The sequence below is a fragment of the Diceros bicornis genome, chromosome X (assembly GCF_020826845.1).
Source record: "Diceros bicornis minor isolate mBicDic1 chromosome X, mDicBic1.mat.cur, whole genome shotgun sequence".
Taxonomy (NCBI): domain Eukaryota; kingdom Metazoa; phylum Chordata; class Mammalia; order Perissodactyla; family Rhinocerotidae; genus Diceros; species Diceros bicornis.
The window spans coordinates 41,792,524-41,814,462 of record NC_080781.1 but is presented as its reverse complement, the minus strand read 5'-3'; the positions used below and the strand labels follow the sequence as shown (position 1 = coordinate 41,814,462).

Here is a 21,939-nt window from a genome sequence, read left to right as displayed (position 1 = left end):
TGTGATATAATTGACATTAGTTTCAGGTGTACAACATAATGATTTGATATATGTCATATGGCAAAATGATCACCACAGTAAGTCTAGTTAACATCCATCACCACACATAGTTACAGAAATTTTTTTCTTGCTATGAGAACTTTTAAGATCTTCTCTCAGCAACTTGCAAATACACAATATAGTATCATTAACTATAGGCACCATGCTGTACATTACATCCCCAGGACTTATTTATTTTATAACTAAGAATTTTTTGAAAACTAAAGAATAATAGGGTGTTTTTGTCCTAACAAATGCTGAAATGTACTTTAAAATCAGTAAGGGGTCTGGAATCGTGTGGTAGGCAGAATAAGTGCCCCCCACAAAGGTGTCCACATCCTAATCCCCAGGACCTGTGACTATGTTGTTATATGTAAAGAGGGATTAAAGTTGCAGGTGGAATTAAGGTTGCTAAACCTTAAAGTAGATTATGCTGGATTATCTGGGTGGATCCAATGTAATCACAAGGGCCCTTATAAGTGAAAGAGGGAAACAGAATAGGAGTCTGAGAAAGAGATGTCATGACAGAAGCAGGGTCAGAGAGATGTTATGTGTTGGCTTTGAGGATGGAGGAAAGGCAGCCATGAGCCAAGGAATGCGGGCAGCCTCTAGAAGCTGGAAAAGGCAAGGAAATGGTTTTTCCTCTGAAACCTCCAGAAAGGAACACAGCCCCGTGAACACCTTGATTTTAGCCCAGTGAGACTCGTTTTGGATTTCTTACCTACAGAACTATAAAATAATAAATTTGTGTTGTTTCAAGCCGCTAAGTACATGGTAATTTATAATGGCAATAGGAAATGAACACAGAAACAGATCAATTAGTGAAACAAAATAGAAAGATGAGAACAGACTGACCTGTATACAAAACTTTAGCATGTAATTCCAAACAGTGGGCAAAAGATGAATTGTGTAATCAATAATGGTTTGACAAGTGTCTATCCATTTGGAAAAAAGAAAGATTAAATTCTTACCTTACAGGGCTGGCCCGGTGCTGTAGCGGTTAAGTTTGTGCATTCCGCTTTGATGGCCCGAGGTTCACAGGTTCGGATCCTGGGCGTGGATCTACACACCGCTCATCAAGCCATGCTGAGGTGGCGTCCCACACATAGAAGAACTAAAAGGACCTACAACTAGGATATACAACTATGTACTGGGGCTTTGGGGAGGAAGAAAAAGAAAAAAAGGGAGATTGGCAACAGATGTTAGCTCAGGGCCAGTCTTCCTCAAAAAAAAAATCTTACCTTATACTGCATAAAATAATAAATTCAGTAAAAATTAGAGGTTTAAGTGTAAAAATGTGAAGTCATAAAGAACTAGGAGAAAATTTAGGAAAATAGTATAATAAATCTTGAGGTGGCATAGGCATTTCTTGGCATTACATCAAGAATGTGAGCATTAAATCTGACATATTTAAAGACAAAAATTAAAGTATCATCTAAGTCAAAAGATACTGTAAACAACCATTTGAAAGGGCAAATTTGAGAGAAAATGTCGAGACATATTGTAGAAGAGACAAAAATCTTTTCCTTCTGCCCTGGTAGGTCCTTGGTTGAGGCTCTGTAACAAAAGACAGATTAATAAAAGAAAAACAAATAGAAGTTTATTAACATGTGTATCTCATATATATATGGGAGAGACTCAGGGATGAGTAACTCAAAGGGATGGCTAGAGCTTGGATTTATGTAGCAACTTGGGCTAAAACAAAGGAAAAAGGGGTTTTGGGCTTCCAGGTGAGGGAGGCACGTTATGGGAAGGTGACCAGCAAAAGGGTGGTAAACAAGGACAAAGTTTGTTATGCGGATTTAAGTCAGTGCTTTCTCCATTGATAAGATTCTCTTGTGATTTAGAGTCATCCTTCTCTTCCTGGTACAGAGGGGGGACGCTCCTACAAATGGAGATTTCCTTTATAAATGTAAATTTCCCTTACAAAAAAGTAACTTCTACTCTGTTTCCAGAGCTTCTCCTGTGTCTACCATTTCTCAAAATAATCCTTATGCCAAAGACGCATATTTTGGGGTGGCATATCCTGGTCTCCTACAGTATGCAACAAATTAAAAGTAACTATCCCTAATATATAACAAACCTTTTGCAAATCAATAAGAGTAAGTGGAGCAACCCAATGAAAAAACGTGTTTGGGGAACCGCATTACCTCACGGTGTAGCACAAAGGGATTAAGAAGTAGAAAGTATAAAAGGAAAAAAATAAAGAAAATAGAGGATAGAGATCCCAGAAGTTTCAACATTCATCTAATAGGAGTTCCAGACATAGAGAATAGAAAGACTGGGGGTAAGGAAATACTTGAAGAAATAATGTTCTAGAATTTTCTGAGCTAAAGAAAGACATGGATCTTCAAACTGAAAAGAGCCACTAAGTTCTGAGCATGATTAAAACATGCATACACACACACACAACCTAGGTTAAAGATAAAATCCTAAAGGATAAAGAGAAAATCCTGAAAAGTGCTAGAGAGAGAAGAGAGAAGAGAGAATACAAAGGAGAAATTCTTCAAAGAGCTAATGAGAAATAACTTTGAACCTAAATTTCCATATCCAGCCAAGATAATCCAGATGAGAGCAAAAATATTTCAGAAAATTCATTACACACGTACCTTTTCTGAAAGGATTATTAGGGTATGTAACCCAGCAAGAAGAAAAAAATGGATTTAGGAGGAAGGAGGGGGTTACGATAAGCAATGATGAGGGGAAAAATAGTAAAATTTATTGAAAAGTCTAAATATATTTTGATTATAAAGTTTAAAAATTACAAGGTTGAACTAAAATTACAGGTAATATAAACGTGGGAGATGAGGGGAGGAACAGGAAAGAAAAGAGAAGTTCTTATGTTGGCTAAGGGATGGCTATAGATGCTAATTAATGGTAGAACTGCAGAATAGTTAAGAGCACTAGCCTTTTAGAGTACAAACTCTGGAGCCAGACTGCATGGGTTCAAATCTGGCTTCTCAATTTACTAGCTGTGTGACCATGTGTAAGTCACATAACCTTTCTGTGCCTTAGTCTATTCAAGAGTAAACTGAGGATAACTAGGGTATCTAACTCATTGGATTGCTATGATCATTAAATGAGTTAATATATGTAAAGCACTTAGAATAGCACCTGTCATGTGGTAAGTGCTATATATATTTTAGTTATTATTATTGTTGTTGTTAGTAATGACTTAAAGTATCTATTAAAATGTAAAGGCATGTCTGGTTCTAGGTGAAGATAGTGAACCAGCAATAGCTGTTGGCTTTCTTCCCCAAACCCAACCCTGCAGATGCCACAGAAGAGGTGAAGAGGTGGTTGAATGTTGGAACAGGTCCCAGCAACAAAACTCTTGATGGTTTGGTCCCCATTGGTGGGTGAGATGGCCTAGAGAGGGAAAAGGTCAGAGGCCACAGATGGACGATAAGTTGAGGTGAGGTTTTCTAATTGCATCCTTTTCTCTCCTCATATTTTCTTTTTTTTTTAAAGATTTTATTTATTTATTTTTCCCCCCAAAGCCCCAGTAGATAGTTGTATGTCATAGTTGCACATCCTTCTAGTTGCTGTATGTGGGACGCAGCCTCAGCATGGCCGGAGAAGCAGTACGTCGGTGCGCGCCGGGGATCCCAACCCAGGCGGCCAGCAGCGGAGCGGGCTCTTAACCGCTAAGCCACGGGGCCGGCCCTCTCCTCATATTTTCTGGAAGGCTAACTACCTGTCCTGTAAACACCACAGAGCAGACAAGTGGCAGGGCTGGCCCAGTGCCAGTCTGAGGTGGCATGATCACATCAAGGCGTAGTAGAGCTGGAAAGCTCATAGAAAAAGTGTGGTCAGGCTGGCTAGTAACTAGACATTCCTTCCCTGGCCCTCCCCCCACCCTCTGGGCTAGGCAATTTCAAGAAATAACACCCCCATCCCTGTACCCCTTCCATATCCTCACTTGGTGGCTAAAGCAGAGATCCTGGAAGCTTCCTTGGGGAGTCATAGGCTGGGGAGGGGAAAGAAGGAATGGCTGAGCCCAGAGGGCAGCTCTAGACACTCAAACTCACATGGAGTGTCCAGGCTACACAGCTTCCCGGGAACAAACAGTTATATAGAAGAACTATTGGAGATACTGGATAGTAATTGCTCAAATAACTAATTCAGTAGAATAGGTTGGATATTAAAACGGATGATGCCTTTGAAAAAGCAATAAAATTAATCAGGAATGAATAGAGAGGCAGTAAACGAAACAAAAGTTAATTAATAGGGAGGATAGAAGTATAAATGTGAAAATCCATCTAACAGTAGACTCATAAGAAGAGAATACAGTGATCAGAGAGGAGGGACTATTTATTTATTTATTTATTTATTTTTAAATTTTTTGTTTATTGCAGTAACATTGGTTTATAACATTGTAAAAATTTCAGGTGTACATCATTGTACTTCTATTTCTGCATAGATTACATCATGTTCACCACCCAAATACTAATTACAACCCATCACCACGCACATGTACCGAATTATCCCTTTCACCCTCCTCCCTCCCCTCTTCCCCTCTGGTAACCACCAATGAGGAGGGACTATTTAAATAAACAATGATGAGAATTTCTCAGAGTTAGACGACTTCAGATTTAAAGGGATCATAGTGTGCTGAACAGAACAGATAAGAGACACACATACATATACACACATAAACACTGAAATTTAAGATTATGAAAGATAAGCAAAAGTTATTTTTTAAAACATCCAGAGAGAAATAGCAGTTTACTTACAAAGGAAGAATAGTTAAACTGATATCAGATCTCTCAAACACCACGCAGGAGACAAGGAGACAAGGATGTAATAACTGCAAAGTGTTGAAAGAAAGGAACGTTTATACAAGGTGGAATAAAGACGGTCTCCGGCATATAGGGTCTGAGAAGGTTTAAGTCAGAGAGAAAGCACAAGCAGTAAAGATAACACAGCAGTAAAATGAATGTGTGATGAAGGAGAATTTTTGTGCATTGCTAAGCAAGAATCTGCCTTAACAAATTCACCATTGGTATGACATATTTAAAGGTTTTTTCCCCCCAAGATGAGTATTATATTGAATTTTTAAAATCATTCTATTGTAATTCTGATGATTATTTTACTTTACATCTTCCTATGGACTCACTGGATATTTAGGCAGCTACCAACTACCCAGAGAAAGGCAGAAATGGCAATGGAGATGATTAAAAAATGGTAGTGTCACTACAAAAGAGTAACCAAAGGGGAAAATCATTAGGGTAAATAAACATTGTGTGGAATTTTCCCTGTTGCCAAAAGGAAAGAGACTTCCCCTCTTTTACTTTTCTTCAAGCATTTCCTTGAGAAACCTAGATTTGTGAATCCTTCCTCTGTCCCTTTGATATGTATGTACATCCTTTCAAAAGCTAAATAAGCCTCTTGCCAGCCTATAATCCAGGAATGTCTTTCTTAAGAGCCTTGAGCCATCTCTTTGAAATGTGGATGTCAAGGAAGATAAGTGCCCCTCTCTTGTCGCCTGGGAGTTTAGCCTAGGCGCCTGCCTCCAAGCTGTAAGCACTCCATGTCGTAGAGATAAGAGTTGAATTTTTCCTCCGGATAAAGGTAACTAGCTAGCATAGATGGCTACTCCAACTGTTAGGTGAATTTAGGACTCGCCTGGGAGTACGGATTTAGCTCTCACCCTTGGATGCTGCAGTAAAGCCAGGCCAATGAGCTGCACATCTGGACTTTCTGGCTTCTCCCATCACTTTTGGGTTGTATGAAACACTACACCTCAAAGTGTGGGATCTGGCTTCCCAAACAGCTGCCCAAGGGGCCAGAGGATGCAATCTAGAAGTGTGCGGGGGAGTTAATGCCTGTAGGGTACATTTGTAGGCAGGCGAATTCTCTCTCCTTCCTCCCTCTTATGCACTGTTCCAAGTGTGGTTTCTCTGTATAGTCTGTCTGGAGACGTCCTATATGGCCCAAAGACTGCTTCCTTGGGAACCTGGGCCAAAACAATTGACAGTCAAACACTTGAAGACGGTTGATTGTGGAGGACCCAAGTCTGAGCAGAGTAAAATTGTCCCAATAAGAAAAGGGAAAATTTGAGGATTGAGGATAGACAGAAGGAATAGAAGAACCAGTAGTAGAATAACTTAAGGGTGGTATTTTTGGAGGAAAAAGGCAGTTCAGGTGATTTTTGCAGTGAACTGCTCAGCTCTATAAAATATATACTTCCTTCACCTCCACCAGTCTCCCCTACGAAATCTTCAATAAATTATCTCTTTATAACAATTGCCTTGTGAAATGAATTTTCTTTTGGAGAATAAAACAGATTGAGTCCTGTGCCAGAATTGGTGCAAGGGATCCTGCAGAGTAGAGCCTGGGGAAACAGCAGGTCTCAGAGGACCTAAGCCTGCCAGGCAATATTATGGAGCCAGTGCAGATTTCTCACTGTCTCCCAGTCTCCTTTCTGCCTCTGTCCCCCACCCAGTACCTTCCTGATTTCTAAAGTCTAGTGTTCCATCAAAAGTAGAAATATTATAATGACTGTGGGTCCCATATAATAATTTCTTCTACAGTGTGGTTGGTTGGCTAACTTTCAGTGCAAATGGTGTCCGCCTCTGGCAGTACACCTCAAGTCCTCTGCCTGTGACGGGGGAGTAGATCTGTCTCCTCCTTGCAGTTCCTTCAGGTGTGAATGGGAAAGCAGGGGCTAGACACTCTCTGAACCTCAGGCCCCCACCACCCTCATAAGTTCTTGTGAGAAATAAAGATGGTAATGACAGAGACTTAGAAATAAATATAACAAAAAATGTGCAAACTGTGGATGCAATATATTGTAAAACTTTATAGAAGACATAAAAAAGGCCTTAAAAATGGAGACATAGCCCAGGTTGTCAGATAGGAAGACTCAACAGTGTAAAGATGTCATGATCCCCCCAAACTGATCTATGAGGTCAATGGAGTTCCAGCCAGAATCCCAACAGGTATTTTTTTTATCATGGAACTTGACCAGCAGATTCTACAATGTACTATACCCGGATGTGCAAAGGGCCTAAGGAAGGGCAAAGTGGGAGCACTTGCCCTCCAGACAGCCAGTCACATTGTGGAGCTGTGGTCCCTGACACAGGGTGGTGCTGGCGAAGGGACCGGCAGATTGAAAACAGGACAGAAGAGAAAGCTGTGAAACAGACTCGTACACAGGTGCCCTTGACATAGAGCTGAGGTGGCCCTCAGAGCAGTGGAGACAAAAGGGGCCATGCACCATCAACTTGCTCCCTTAAGACGACTGCAGGAACACAGTCTTTCACCTTGTCAGCATTTCCCACAGAGTTCTGCACACAGTCAGGGATTAATAAGTGCCTTGTGATAAACTGACTGACTTAGAAATTGTACCATCCTTCTACCTGCTTACCCTCACTGAGAGATCTCCTCTGTCTGATGCCTAAAATCTCTCCATTTAAATACCATTCCTTTAGCCAGGGGTTTCAACCTTGGCAACATTGACATTTTGGGCCGGATAATTCTTTGTTTGGTGGTGAGGCACTGCCCTGTGCATTGTAAGATGTTTAGCAGCATCCTTGGCCTCTACCCACTAGATGCCAGTAACTTTCTCCACTCCAAGTTGTGACTAAAACAAAAATTCCTCCAAACATTGTTGGCTGTCCCCTAGGGGGAAAAATCCCTCCCCCATGTCCCCATTGAGAACCACTGGGTTAGGCAGTCCCCCACACCACATTCTTTCTTTTTTTGTGTGTGTGAGGAAGATCAGCCCTGAGCTAACATCCATGCCAATCCTCTTTTTTTTTTGCTGAGGAGGACCGGCCCTGAGCTAACATCTATTGCCAATCCTCCTCCTTTTTTTCCGCCTTTTTTTCCCCAAAGCCCCAGTAGATACTTGTATGTCATAGCTGCACATCCTTCTAGTTGCTGTATGTGGGACGCGGCCTCAGCATGGCCGGACAAACGGTAGTCGGTGCGCGCCCGGGATCCGAACCCGAGCTGCCGGTAGCAGAGTGCACCCACTTAATCGCTAAGCCACAGGGCCGGCCCCCACATTCTTTTATGATGCCACACCCTCTTTGTGGCCGATTTTAGAATGTTCACTCTCTACGTTCATAGAGAACTGCACTCTCTTGCCCTTGCAAAGGTCAGACTTGGCCATTTGATGAACCAGTTCATGCTTACCCACACTCTCTTTTCTCTCTGCCAGGCCACCCATGTGGCTGTCTGTGTCCCTGGGTCCTGTGAGGGTGTTGGTAATGTGGAGAAGAGCCCCAGTCCATCTGAGGTGGACAAGTAGCATGAGTGAGAAATAAGCTGTGGTTGTCTGTCATTTTAGCATAACCCAGTCTGCTCTGAGCCTGTATCCATCCCCCAGGAGGATGAACCCTGGTGTGAAATAGTAGAAAAAAATATATTTATTAGTCTCTGACCTCAGTTTCTGGCACAGGGCTCCTAAAACCCTTGTAATTTCCTAAGTGATAAGAGCACTAGGAGCATCTCTTGTTCTAGTGAGGTGACTCTAGATGGGTCTGGATGGCTCCTGGATGGGGGTTGGTCACCAGAAAGACCAAGCCATACTTAGAATCTTGGAACTTTCAGCTCCACCCTCCATTCTCTGGAGAAGGGAGAAGGGCTAAAAATGCAGTTAATAAACATCATGCCTACATGAGGAAGCCTCCATAAAATCCCGATAGTACAGGGTTCAGAGAGCTTCTGGTTTGGTGAACACATCCATGCTGGGAGGGTGGCACACCCAACTCCACGGGGCCAGAAGCTCCTGTGCTCGGGACCTCTCCCTATGTCTCTCTGCATCTGGCTGTTCATTTGTATCCTTTATCATATCCTTTACTATATAATAAACCAGTAAACATAAGTAAGTGTCTCCCTGAGTTCTGTGAGCTATTCTAGCAAATGATCAAACTCGAGGAGGGGGTCACAGGAAGCTCTGATACATAGCCGGTTGGTCAGAAGTACAGGTGATGACCTGGGCCTACCAGTTGGCATCTGAAGTGGGAGGGGCAGTCTTGTGAGACTGAGCCCTTAACCTGTAGGGTCTGAGCTAACTCCAGTTAGTGTCAGGATTGAATTGAATTGTAGGACCCCCAGCTGGTGTTGTAGAGAAGTGCTTGGTATGGGGAGAAAACCCACACATCTGGTGTCAGAAGTGTTGGGAGTGTGGCAGTAGTGTGAGAGTGAAGGAGAAACAGGAATGTTTTTCCCAGACACCTGGGATCCCATTCCTGCAGATATTCCTGGCTCATACACCCCTCCCCCGGTCAAGCCTGGACCAGAGGAGCAGAAAGCCTCCAGGTCACCATCTCCCAGGGCACTCTGGCTCAGAGGGCCATCATGAGGCTTCCTTGAACCTTCCCTGCAGGACTCAGAGCAGTGAGTCACCTGGTGGATGCACACTGGGACCCTGGAGAAGGGCTTTCCAAACTGTAGGTTTGAACAGGTCATGAGTTTGAACTCATGAACAGGTCAACAGAATATTGTGTGGATCCTGAACAGAATTTGATGATTTTAACGAATTAGAATGAAATAACAATAGAAAATATCAGAGTGTATCACATGTATAAAAGGTATTTTTTTGTGAAGCATTTGTTTTAGGGTCACTTGCAAAATGTGTTCTTTACCGTGGGTCTTGGTGAATAAAGCTCAGAACTCTTCTTGTGATGGATGTACTGTTTTCTTTCACATGTCCCTGTATTTTCCCAACTCTCTACTAGGAATAGGGATTAGCTTTAGAACCAGTTTTAAAAATTCTTGAGAGAGAAACAAAACACAGACTGGAAGGTAAAAGAAAGAAGTCATTTTGGGGCCTCATCAGAAGAGCACTGCGTCCACACTGGGCCCCAGGCTTGGTGGGGGAGGAGGCTGATTCACGGTGTCCTTGGAGCCATGTACAGGCTGACTTCTGGGGTCGGGCAAAACCATAGTCTCCTTGCATCTCAAAATTGGGATCTGTCACATGCAGGAGGAGGAGGAGAAGGAGGAAGGAAGCTCCATCTACCCAAGAAACCTAAGGAAAAATGTTCCCCGTCATGACTGGAGTGTTTTCAAGCAGCACTTCCCTGTGCCTGTCTCCTGTGCTGGGAAATCCCATCTTCCCAGCTGGATCCCATCTCCCCTGGGAGAAAGAGAAATCAAACCCTTCTGTATCTCTTTTGGGTACCCTCTTCCCTATTTGCGTGGACAATAAGGTACACAATGTCTATTAGCAGAATACTACATTTGAGTAATGCAGAGCTATATTGGGGTAAAATAGTATTTGTTTCCTCTGAAGCACAGGTACAGTGGTGTCCTCATTGACCTGGGCAACACTCATCTCTCCCTGCAGTGCCAGGCAGAGCGTACTCACAGTTCTGGGGGAACCTTGCCCCTGGACCAGCTGATCCCTCCTTCCTGGTGTCCTCTCCCTCTGGTGGCTGTGATAGCCCAGACTTGGCCCTGGGTCTCCTTTGCCTCTCTGCCGGCCCCTCTTCCACCCACCCTGTGTATCTCTGTCTTGCCCTGCCCTCTCTACCACCGGGACCCTGCCTCTCCCTCCCTGTACGCTCCCTCCCTGGGGACTCTCTGCTTGGAAAAGTGACCCCACATCCTCTACTCTGAGATTTGGGACAGAATCTGGAGCTCATTCAAGTCACCCCCCCTACACACCTGTCCTCCTTAATGTCTCTGAAGTCACAGTGAATTCTAAACCCAGCCCTTCCTGCACATGCCAGCTGTAGGAACTCTGGCAAGAAGCCTGACATCTGTGTCTCCATCTCTCATCTATAAGCTCTCTCTCTCTATATATAATATCTATAATATCATAATGATGATAGTGTCTACCTTCAGAGGTTGGTTGTGAGGATAAATGAGACAATCCATACGAGATGCTTAGCATCATCCCAGGCACTTTGCAAACACAAGATGAATATCAACTGTACTTTCTGTGGTTATTATGGAAGGTGGGCTGAGAGGGGGAGATCCCAGCAAACCAGACCTCCCCATTCCTGCAGATGTTCCTGGCCTGGGATGCAGACTCCTGGGCCTGGGACCTGTCCCACACAGAGGTGTGACCTCGAGTGACAAGACATTATTATTCAGAGGAGCAGGCGAGGACTCAGGTAAACTGGGATGCCCTTGCAATGTAGCCCCCAGGAGGAGCTGGCTCTGCAGGGAGGGTCACCCCTGTGAGGAAGGCTGTGCTTTGGGGAACATGCTCGTCAGTGAGGGCTTACGTGGGTGTCCCCATCTGTCCACACCCCCAGCCATGCCTCCCTTCCCCACTTGTCTGTCATGGCCTGCACCAACCCCCAGGTCTAGAATGGCCACAGAGTGGCAATTCTCAGAGGCTCTTCTCAGTCTCCCAGAACAAGGTCCTCCTGGGTGGGGTCACCCATCCGTGAGGCCTTTAGTTGACCCAGACCCAGGTCCAGTCCCAGGGCTGCTGTGAGGACAGTGATCCTGCCACCCTGTAGCTGTCATAGTGTGTGCATGGGAGAGGGTAGACCCAATTCTGGCCCAGCAACTGTGGCTCCAGCCCGGAGTCACTGTGATCAGTCAGAGCACAAGGAGAGGCTTGATTCCTGCCCTTCTCCTCCAGGAGCCAATCATCTGCTGGTTTACTGTTCCTCTTTGCCTTTGATCCAAATCTACTGGGAGGAGGGGACAGGTCAAGAGGTGGGATGAAGGTAGAGGTAGGGGAGATGGAGGCCTCAGTAGGAGAGTGGAGACCTTCCAAGGCTGGATGGGAGCCAGAAGCCTGAGGTGATGGGCAGTGGATGGTCAAAACATTTCTGAGGTGATGGGCAGTGGATGGTCCTGCCTCCATCAGGGAGGGACTTGCTGTCCCATGCAAGTCACCCTAGTGACCTCCATTGGCAGCCTTAACGTCCCCCAACACATACAATAGTTTGTTCTAAAACAGACTCCCCTCTTCCCTTCCCCAGAGCTGACTGTTCCATCTCTGTAGCCTGCAATAGTAGTCTGGGGGAGAACTGTCCCATTGTTGACTCTTCATCCCCACCCCAGCCCCCAAGCCCTTGGTTAAAAGACCCTTGATGGGCAGTTTAATGCCTTTGTCCAGTGGACTTTTCCATCTGTTGCTCCCCTGCATCACGACTAAGTGGACTCTTCCATTTCTGTCCACCACGTGTCCCACAGTGGAGTGCTCCTTCCCTATTCCTTCATGTTTCCCAGTTGATGGTGTGTTCTCTGTCTCCTTCCATACACTCTTAAATGGACCATTCCAGCCCTTGACTCTGAAGATCTTACAGAGAGCTAAAGATAAGGCGTCCAACCACCAGCTGCAGAATCCTGCCCCAGGATTGGGCTGTACAGCATCTATCAAATTAAATACTGGAAACATTCCCCACTAGAATGTCAGCTCCACATGGGCAGGGACATTTGTCTGTCTTGTTCCCCGATGTCTCTTCAGCACCTAGAACAGTGCTTGGTAACAGTATGCACTCATTAGGCGCTTGCTGAATGCACGAACCCTCTGACACAGCAATTCCACTTCTAAGAATGTGTGCTAAAGAAACACTCACACAGGCGCACAGGGCTGTGTGTGCAAGAACGAGAGGAGCAAACAACTGGGAAAACTTTGTAAAGGTTTATTGTCAGTGACTAAGGCAGGGTGAATGAATAATGGGGGTTTGCAGCATAGAGCATCCACTGAACAGGAAACAGAATGAGACGGACTTGTCCAGGACACGCTGGTAGTGGGGAAAAGCAGGGAGGAGATGCTCATCGTGGTACCGTGTGTGTGTGTGTGTGTGTGTGTAAATGCAGAGAAAAACATCTGGAATCAAACGCCCAGAACTGCCCTCAGTAGTCCCCTCCCTGGGGAAGGGGAGGGTAGTGCTGTTCTATGCAGAGAATACTTAACAATACTTGTTTTCTAAGGTAGGTGCATGGATACAAAGACAGAAATATGCATTAGGTATATGTCTTGCTCATCAACAACACCTAATATCTAACAGAATGTTTGGCACATGGTAAGGAAAATCATGCTTAACTTTTCACTGTGGTGAATACTTTCTTTCATTTGCTGTACACCTGGTGGCAAGGAGTTCACAGCCATGCCGGTGTTCATGAAAGGCCACCAGGTTTTGCTTCTTACCACAGGCACTTGTCACATCCCGGAGGCTGAGGCAAGGAGAAAGAAGAGAAAATAAGTGGCAGTGAGCTCCCATTGCCTGATAAATCCATACCCCACTCCTCATCCTGACCTGCAGGACCCCGAGCACTCTGATTCCGCCCAACTTCACGATCTGTACGCATCTCCCACTGCTCCTCAAAGCGAACCTTCTGCTCATGCCACAGTGGTTCCCTCACCTGTTCTATGAGTTCCTAGGCTAGAGGATAGTGTGGCCTACACATTGGGAGCTGACCTGGGGTTTGGGAGCCCACAGCATCCTGGGAGGGGAAGATCCCTGAATATACAGAGCAGGGAGTAGAAACAGCATTGGAAACCTCAACATTTAGCCTCAGTGCTGCACCCCAAGGGACTAGGAGAAAGGAATGATTTGGGGAACGAGTGACAAGATGCGATACCAGTACCATAATGGAACAGTGCATTTTCCAGGGGTGTGAGGATGGATTGAAGGGTCACTTACAGAGTCAGTCATCTTCCTCGGGATCACTGATCTCTTCATATGCTACTGGGGTCTTTCTCGCAACCTGTGGGCCCAGACATTAGTCTTCCCTTTCCTGGGTCCTGTGGTGGAGAAGAGTTGGTAACTGGGCGTTGGGTGGGTTGGGGAGTGTTAGGCTCTGTTTTGTCAGATAAGGAGATGCCTCCTCCCTCCCAAGTGCCGACGGGCCTTCTACATAGTCTGTTCCACATCTTCTGACTCAAGGAGGCTGAGATGTTAGACCCATACCAATACACATGAAATGTCAGTTGGTGTTTTAGCTTCTGGCTCCTCCCATTGTCAGGTTTAGATCCCCAACCTCTTTACTTATCAGAACGTTCATTCAGACCTTCTTTCATTCAGCATATATCTGTTAAGGGCATATTGTGTGTCAGCCATTGAGATGAGGGCTGGGGATACAACTCTGAGTAAGATATGTTCCCAGGTTATCACAGGTGGAATTACTCGAGCACCTTTCATGTTGTCAGGTCCTCTAGATTTAATTCAATGCCTTTGAACAATCTGTGAACTATGATTCTTTATTTCTATTTCACGGACTAGGAATCTAGAGTTCAGAGAATTGAGAAGACTTGCCCACAGTTACATGGCTTTCATATCGATGACAACTCAAATCTGTGACTCTGGAAGTCATGTTCTAACGTCTCAGCTGGAGGTGGGTGAGCTCCTCAGGCAAGCCTGGACCCAGGCCTATCCAGGATCCATCTCCCACGCCTAGACCCCACACTTGAACATAGCCAGGGAAGCCAGAGGAGTCGTTCCCAAATAGTTTTCTCTTACCTGGTGTCTTCTCACTCTGTTGACCAGAGGTACTCCCTTGTCCCAGGGGGCACAGCTGTTCGTGAGCCTGCTCTGAGCCAGGCGTTACTGGCACTGGCTTCGAATCATTATTTTCCTTTGCTGGCTTCTTGCGCATCACCTTTTTAATGTGAAGGTCATATATAAACAGTATCAATATCATTTCACTAGTGCTTTAAAGCTTACAGAGTGTCTTCAGATACAGTACCTTAATTAACGTCCTCGACAACTCTGGGTGCTCATTACATTACTCATACCTAAATTGTGAGGAACCTGGGAGGTTAGAAGGAAAAAGAGTGGCCTAAATGAAGGGTATTTCCAGGACTAGAATGCTTGTCTTCACGCTCTGTCCAGACTGACACTCTTGGAAACAGCAAAAGCCTCCACGTAAGCGGGAGTGTAGTATACAGAAGATTTGAGGAAGAACAGCATTCTAAGAATCCATGAGGTCTGTGAAGGAAAGGAGGGGCTTCTATCAAATATAAGGGATCACGTATAAGCTAGTAGACAGCTGCTGAGAGAGTAGATGTAAAAATATACAGAGGGGACAAAACACTGCTGGAAAATGGTGTGGGGGAGATGAATAGAGGGAAGGGAGAGGAAAGGAATGGTTCCCAGAAATGACTGTAGACAGCAAAGCAAGCAGTGCCAGATGTGCCAGACCGTCCTGCCCTGGCCAGAACGTTTAATGTGGAAACAGGCGAGGTGGTTCCTGTGCCAATTCTGTTTGCGCCAGAGGGTGTCATTGACCACCAATCTTAAGCTACCTTTCATTCAGTTCCCTCATTTATGAAATAGCGAACAATAAATGGAAAACAAGCAAAGGGAAAGTACTTTCTGAGCTTGTAAACACTGTTTAAATGTGGTAACAATAAAAACGAATACTTTCTCTCATGATCCTTCTTTGAATTCTCTCCTCAACTGTCTCCACTCTGGCAATCCAATTCCCAGACCCCTTTAACCCTCTAAATGAGAGTTTAATCTGCAATTGTGGAATCACTTATTCAATAAACATGCAGGCACCTCTGAGGATCCCCCTCGGCTGGGACTGAGGTTTCAGAGATGTCTCAGGTGCAGACCAGGCCCCGAAGGAGCTCACAGTAGGGAGGGACCCACAGTCCAAGAGATTCCTAAACCACGTGAGAGTGGCCCTGCGACAGAGCAGAGAGGAAGTGGTATTTCCTGTTGCGATATTGGGTGTCTAAATAGAAGCAGCAGCAGCATGTGTGAGGTAAAGCCCTAGGGGGAACGCCTGAACTTCATAAACGTATGAAAAAGTTCATGAGCTTGGAAATGGTTTGGGGTTTTGGATTAGACTACTACCACTGCCACTGTGGACTCAGGCAAATTATTTAACATCGTTGTACCACGATATCCTCATCTTTACTATTATTATTTATATTATATAATAATATCCTCATTGTTATTTCCGGATAATGATAGTAACAACGTCATAGGGTTTGCTTAAGGATTAAATACATTAATCCATGTGAATTGCTTAAAATATCTGGCATCACTATGTAAACAAAAGAAGTATCAGCTACCACAATTATTATTAATTATTATAAAGCTTGCGATGATCCATCAGGCATCGTGATAAAGAGATCAGGACAGGGAGGCAGTGAGGGCCAGGCCATTTTCTATATTCGCCCCCTCTTCCCAATATTCACATCCATGGAGGGAGCACGGGTCTCCGGTCTTTTAGAATTGGGAGATACTCACCTTCCGGTGTTTTCTCTGTTGCACATTGGAAGCCTTCTGAGGAGGTTCGTCTAAAAGAAGGTGACAAATCAAAATTTTTCTTTGTTGGTAAATATTCCCAAACTCCAGAGAGACTCCTACAGTAGCAGGGAATTCTGCAGCAGAGGGTTATGAGTCCACTCACTGTCAAGGAGGTATTTTGAGATCGGCTTCTGAATTATCTTTACTAATGGCTTATGCATTTATTTGCAGCATCAATTCATAACTTTCCTTCTGATGGTTTACAAAATGTGAATTAAACCCCATCACCACCTCATCCTATTCCATTACATATTTCTTACTTTTTTCCGCAAAGAGTTCAATTGATCGGTTGGTAATTTGAACTGTATTCACTTAAAGATGTGTGGCAACTAAAAATCACTGTACACTTAAAATTGGTGAATTTTTTAGTAGGTCAATTATACCTCAACGAAGCTGTTAAGTGTGTGATGAACCGTGGATGATTTAGTCCAGCGGTTCTAGAATGTTTCCAGAATAAAGACATTCCTTTAATGTCAAAAACTTTGTAGACACTCAAGCACTGGATTTTCAGTTCTCTCACAGTTTGGGAACTTGTGGAATCTGGCTCATTTAGCTGGAGAGTCATAGGTCTACTTGAGACAGTTTGAACATTCTGACCCTGTCTTTTTACAACTGTGCTGTCAGAGCAGAAAAGCAGGTGAACACATTGCGTCCTCTTTATAGTGAGTACACACACTGCTCAAATGCACAAAGATTTCTAGAATCTGTTGTTTTTTTCACCCTATGTTGCCTCTGCCCACTGACAAGTGGGAAAGCTCAGTGTGTGGGTGGGTGGGGACTGCTCTCTCAAGCCCTCTCCCAAGCTTAACACATAGAATCAGATTCGATTGGGAGAGAGAAGACAATTCGGTTTTGGTAAAACACCAGGAAAGAGCTGTATGTCACTACATAATGCGCTAATCACTTTCTCCCTTAAGATATTTATCTAATACCCATGTACTATTATGAAACTGATTCTGGAAGTTTTTGGTGGATTTAAGCTTTAATCACATTTTTCTGAATTGTCCTGTGATTCATTAACGGTGTTTAGCAAGAACAATAACTCCTTTAAAAAAAGAAATGTTTCAAATATACAGAAAATTGTGGAGAATAATATTGGAAACACGTGCACATCTACCACTGAGTCTAGTTGGAGCTCAACATTATCCCACAACTGTTTCAGATCGCTCTGAGATCTTTATTCAAAATATAAGAAAACTCCATAACCATAAAACTCCTAGAAGAAAATATAGGCAGTATACTACTTGACATTAGTCTTAGCAGCATCTTTTCGAATACCATGTCTACTTAGGCAAGGGAAACAAAAGAAAAAAATTAACAAATGGGACTACATCAGACTAAAAAGCTTCTGCAAGGCAAAGGAAACCATGAACAAAATGAAAAGACAACCCACCGACTGGGAGAAAATATTTGCAAATCATATATCTGACAAGGGGTTAATTTCCAAAATATATAAAGAACTCATACAACTCAACAACAAAAAAACAAACAACCAATCAAAAAATGGGCCGAGGATCTGAACAGACATTTTTCCAAAGAATATATACAGATGGCCAAAAGACACATGAAAAGATGTTCAACATCTAATCATCAGGAAATGTAAATCAGAACTACAATGAGATATCACCTTACACCGGTCAGAATGGCTATAACTACCAAGACAAAAAACAACAAATGCTGGAGAGGACGTGGAGAAAAGGGAACCCTCATGCACTGCTGGTGGGAATGCAAACTGGTGCAGCCTCTATGGAAAACAGTATGGAGAGTTCTCAAAATATTAAAAATAGAAATACCATGCAATCCAGCTATCCCACTTCTGGGTATTTATCCAAAGAACTTGAAATCAATGATCCAAAGAGATTTATGCGTCCCTATGTTCATTGCAGCACTATTCACAATAGCCGAGATGTGGAAGCAACCCAAGTGCCCTTCTACGGATGAATGGATAAAGAAGATGTGGTATATATACAATGGAATACTACTCCGCCATAAAAAAAGACAAAATCGTCCCATTTGCAACAACATGGATGGTCCTCGAGGGTATGATGTTAAGTGAAATAAGCCAGACAGAGCAAGACAAATACCGCATGATTTCACTCATATGTGGAAGATAAACAAATACAAGGATAAAGGGAACAGTTTAGTGGTTACCAGTGGGGAAAGGGTCTGGGGGTGGGCAAAAGGGGTAAAGGGGCACATATATACAGTGATGGACAAAAATTAGACTACTGTTGGTGAGCACGATGCAGTCTATTCAGAAATTGATAAATAATAATATACACCCGAAATTACACAATGTTATAAATCATTATGATCTCAATAAAGTAATTGAAGAAAAAAGAAAACACTATAAACGAGTCGCAGCTGAAGGCATCTATGCAGCCCTCACTGATCCCTGCCCTCCCTCCTTCTCCACTTCTGAATTTGATGGGTTTTATTCTCATTCAGGTCAGGTTCTTATACATTTACTATTTACTTAGTACCCATAAAATACATATTCTTGTTTTGCATGTTTGAGGATTTTATATGAATGGCCTCTGACTGTACTTAACCTTCTGCATCCAACTTTTTCACTCAGCCATGATGCTTTTGAGGGAACAAGCTCCTGAGAATCCCTCCCAAGCAGCTGGACCCCAAAGCAGTCGGGCTTCAGGAGACTCTTTACAGGCCCTTCTTGTCACTCACCCTGATTCCTGGGGTTCCGACCTTCATCAGAATTATGCCCACGGGATTTTGTGGTCCGTTTTTTAGGACACATGAAAGCTGGGAGTTTGGCCCTGAGACCTAGAAAGAAGCAAAATATTTGTTTCTTAAGAGACAACTTGAAAGGAGGGTGGGATGCTGAGAGGCTGAGAGGCAGCACGGACAGTGAAGCTCATCAGCTGGGGGGAACCAAACAAGGGCCAGTGGGAGAGAAACAGGCAGGATCCAGGTCTGAGCATCTCTGTGGCCACTCCTGGCCTTCTGCCCTGCACAGGATATAAAAGAGCAGAAAGCCCAGAATCTGCCCTGGGATTTCTCCCCCCTTAAAAGGAAAGTGGGGCACTTGCTGCAGCCTAAGAAGCAGCCATGGCATGTAAAGGGAATGAGGTACGGTCATGTGTTCCCAGGGTTGTGTAGACCCAGAACTTCCTGTTACCTAGACGAGTCATAGTGTCATAGTTTCTCTTCATATACACATAGGTGATTTTCTCTGAATATCCCAGCTTTGCCCACTCTTCCTTAGAGATGTATTTGGCAATATCCTTGAAGGCCTAGAAAACAAAGAAAAATAAATCCAGGCAGCTAGCTACTCAGCTAAACACGTCTGACATTCACAGACCTTGTCGTCTCCAGGGATGCTAGGCAAGGACAGAGTGAGGGTGGGAAGCTCCAGATCTCCCCCTGACACACTGCTCCTTGTCCCTAGTGCCTCTGACCTCACCTCCTCAGAAATCTAGTCACCCTACCCTGTCCCCTGGGCCTCTCCTCTGCTCCCCTCCAGATCACCTCACCTTGCATTTCTTCTCTGATTTATGGGTATCCTTCCTAAGAATCTTTGCCAAGAAGCTGTCTCCGTTCATGGCACTGGGAATGGTCTGATCTCAAAGAGACACAGCCTGAGTCTCTCCAGCCACAAGGCCAAAGGTCCTGTAAAGAGAGAAAGCACTGAGGGAAGGCCACACCTGGAATCAAGGTTTTACTTTTCTCCATCCTGGGCTTATCTGTCCTTGAGTAAGGACAGGGAGGGAAGTCAGGTGAGAACAGGGGGCTGGAGGTCTCTGGGAAAAGTATTGATTAGGGATGACAGGTTTTCTGTGAGCATGATCAAAGCAGCTTTGAGCGTTTGAGGGGGGTTGGTTACTGTTGTTAGTAGTTTGTCTGGAGTTTGGCTTATCCTGAAGGAAAGATATAAAGACCCTCGTTAGGGAAGCAGTGACGTGAGTGTATAGTTTTATTGAGGGGGGAAGTGTTTTGAGGCAAAGTGGGGAGGTAAATCCAAGAGATCATATGGTGTCTCTGACCGATAGGTTTGAGTTTTCAGGCAGAGGGATTTGGGGTTTTGCTCTGTTGAAAAGAAATGAAGATCGTTAATATGAGTGGATTTAGAGGCTATTACTAGGTCATTTGAAAATTATTAGAGTGAAGAGAGCTGGAATCTCGAGACTACAGGACCAGCCATCGCTCAGGCTGAGAATGTGGGGAGTTTCAATGCAGCAATCTCATGCTCCCCAACCTGAGGGCATTGGGAATCTCTTAGGGAGAGGAAATTCAGAGGTCTCTGAGGCCAAGAAGATTGCTGCTTTATCCCAGAGGAAGCAATAAAGGAGTCCCTTAGGCAGAGGCTATTATCTCTGCTTAAAGAAACCTAGGGGGGTCTGGCTGATTTGCGGGTTTCTCAGGCTGAGGGGAGTTTTGTTTCCCTCAGGAAGAGCAATTAGGGAGTCTCGGAGACTGAAGGCAGTTTTGGTTTTATCTCTGCCTGATGAGGATCCCTCCAAACGGCTTTAAGTTGTCTCTCCCTCTTTCTTTTTTTTTGGTGAGGAAGATTGGCCCTGAGCTAACACGTGTTGCCAATCTTCCTCTTTTTGCTTGAGGAAGAGTGGTTCTGAGCTAACATCTGTGCCCATATTCCTCTATTTTGTATGTGGGACGCTGCCACAGCATGGCTTAATGAGTGGTGTAGGTCCACGCTCAGGATCCAAACTGGCAATCCCGGGCCACTGCAGCGGAGCGGGCGGACTCAACCATTACGCAATTGGGCCTACCCGGTCTTTTAGTCCTAAGGATCTTGAGGATCTTGGGAGGCACAGCAAAGACCCAACCACTTGAGCGATATGCAGAGCCTGCCAGCTTTTCTACCTGACCCCCCTTAACCTGTCCAGGGTGACTCGCAGCGAGAACCTACCTCAGAGGTGAAGCGGTGGCGACTAGTTGCTCCACGACGAGGCGAAATCCTGCAATTCAACGGCCCAACGACAATCGACCAGTCAGAACACTTAGGAAACTTGATCGGCCAATCGGACGTCAGGAAAGTAGGCGGAGCAAGTGAGGCAGGAGAGGGGTCTATTAGTCCAGGTTCCAGGGACAGTAACGTCTTCTCAAAGTGGGTGGAGACTCTAATTTTCCCACTGGAAGCAGGGTCGCTCTCTGCCAGAATTGGCCGCTCCAGGTTCCATAGGCACGCATGCTCAGATGTTCCCTTTCAATTCAGCCTACATCTTCCTACCCTCTGTTGTGCATTTGTTGTTTAGTTTTTAATAAGTGGTGTACAGGAGACAGGCTGCTATCTCAGATCCTTCCCATCAGTCTCCAGCTTCCTCAAATAGGAGATCTTTCCTAGGATCTCCCAGTAACTTAAGAATTTTAAACTGTTTTTTTAAACAGTTTTCGAAATGTGCTTTTTCTAGAAGACCTAATAACCAGAAATATGTTTTACTCCCTTAATACTAATATTTGCAGCAATAGTATTAAAAAGAGTATCCATGTAATTAGGGCTTGGTGTGTTCCTCAGGGGGCTCAGAAGTCACTTTCTCTAGAAAGTATCTCCTGCCCCACCCTAGTGCCTCCGGTGGGTCCCTAATACCCCCGGGGCTTCCCATCCGCAGCCCTGATTTCTCTAAGTTGCTCCTCCTAGAATGACAGAGAGCTCTCTTAGGGTAGGGACAGGGCAATGACTTCTGTATCCAGCGCAAACCCCTCTATGTGCATCGTCCCATTTAATTTTCACAAA

The 21,939-nt window shown here is 44.5% G+C and overlaps 1 protein-coding gene across 1 annotated transcript; it reads right to left on the bottom strand.

Moving 5' to 3' along the window:
* Positions 1-12,592: 12,592 nt before the first annotated feature.
* On the bottom strand, positions 12,593-21,138 carry LOC131400495 (putative protein SSX8). The gene is made up of 8 exons (XM_058535216.1): positions 21,115-21,138; positions 19,721-19,856; positions 19,366-19,480; positions 18,912-19,010; positions 16,167-16,216; positions 14,427-14,565; positions 13,611-13,711; positions 12,593-13,140 (listed from the first exon to the last, which is right to left on the bottom strand). The coding sequence occupies exons 2-7, from the start codon at positions 19,787-19,789 to the stop codon at positions 13,653-13,655; spliced, it is 531 nt and encodes a 176-aa protein (XP_058391199.1). The 5' UTR covers positions 19,790-19,856; positions 21,115-21,138; the 3' UTR covers positions 12,593-13,140; positions 13,611-13,652.
* Between the last annotated feature and the right edge of the window lie 801 nt (positions 21,139-21,939).

What these genes read in the sequence shown, in the direction of transcription:
- LOC131400495 (XM_058535216.1), bottom strand. Translation starts at nt 19,789, where the DNA reads ATGAACGGAGACAGCTTCTTGGCAAAGATTCTTAGGAAGGATACCCAT. An exon ending in AATCAGAGAAGAAATGCAAG is followed by an intron (nt 19,481 to 19,720) that starts GTGAGGTGATCT and finishes TTTGTTTTCTAG; the next exon opens with GCCTTCAAGGATATTGCCAA. An exon ending in TGACACTATGACTCGTCTAG is followed by an intron (nt 19,011 to 19,365) that starts GTAACAGGAAGT and finishes GCTTCTTTCTAG; the next exon opens with GTCTCAGGGCCAAACTCCCA.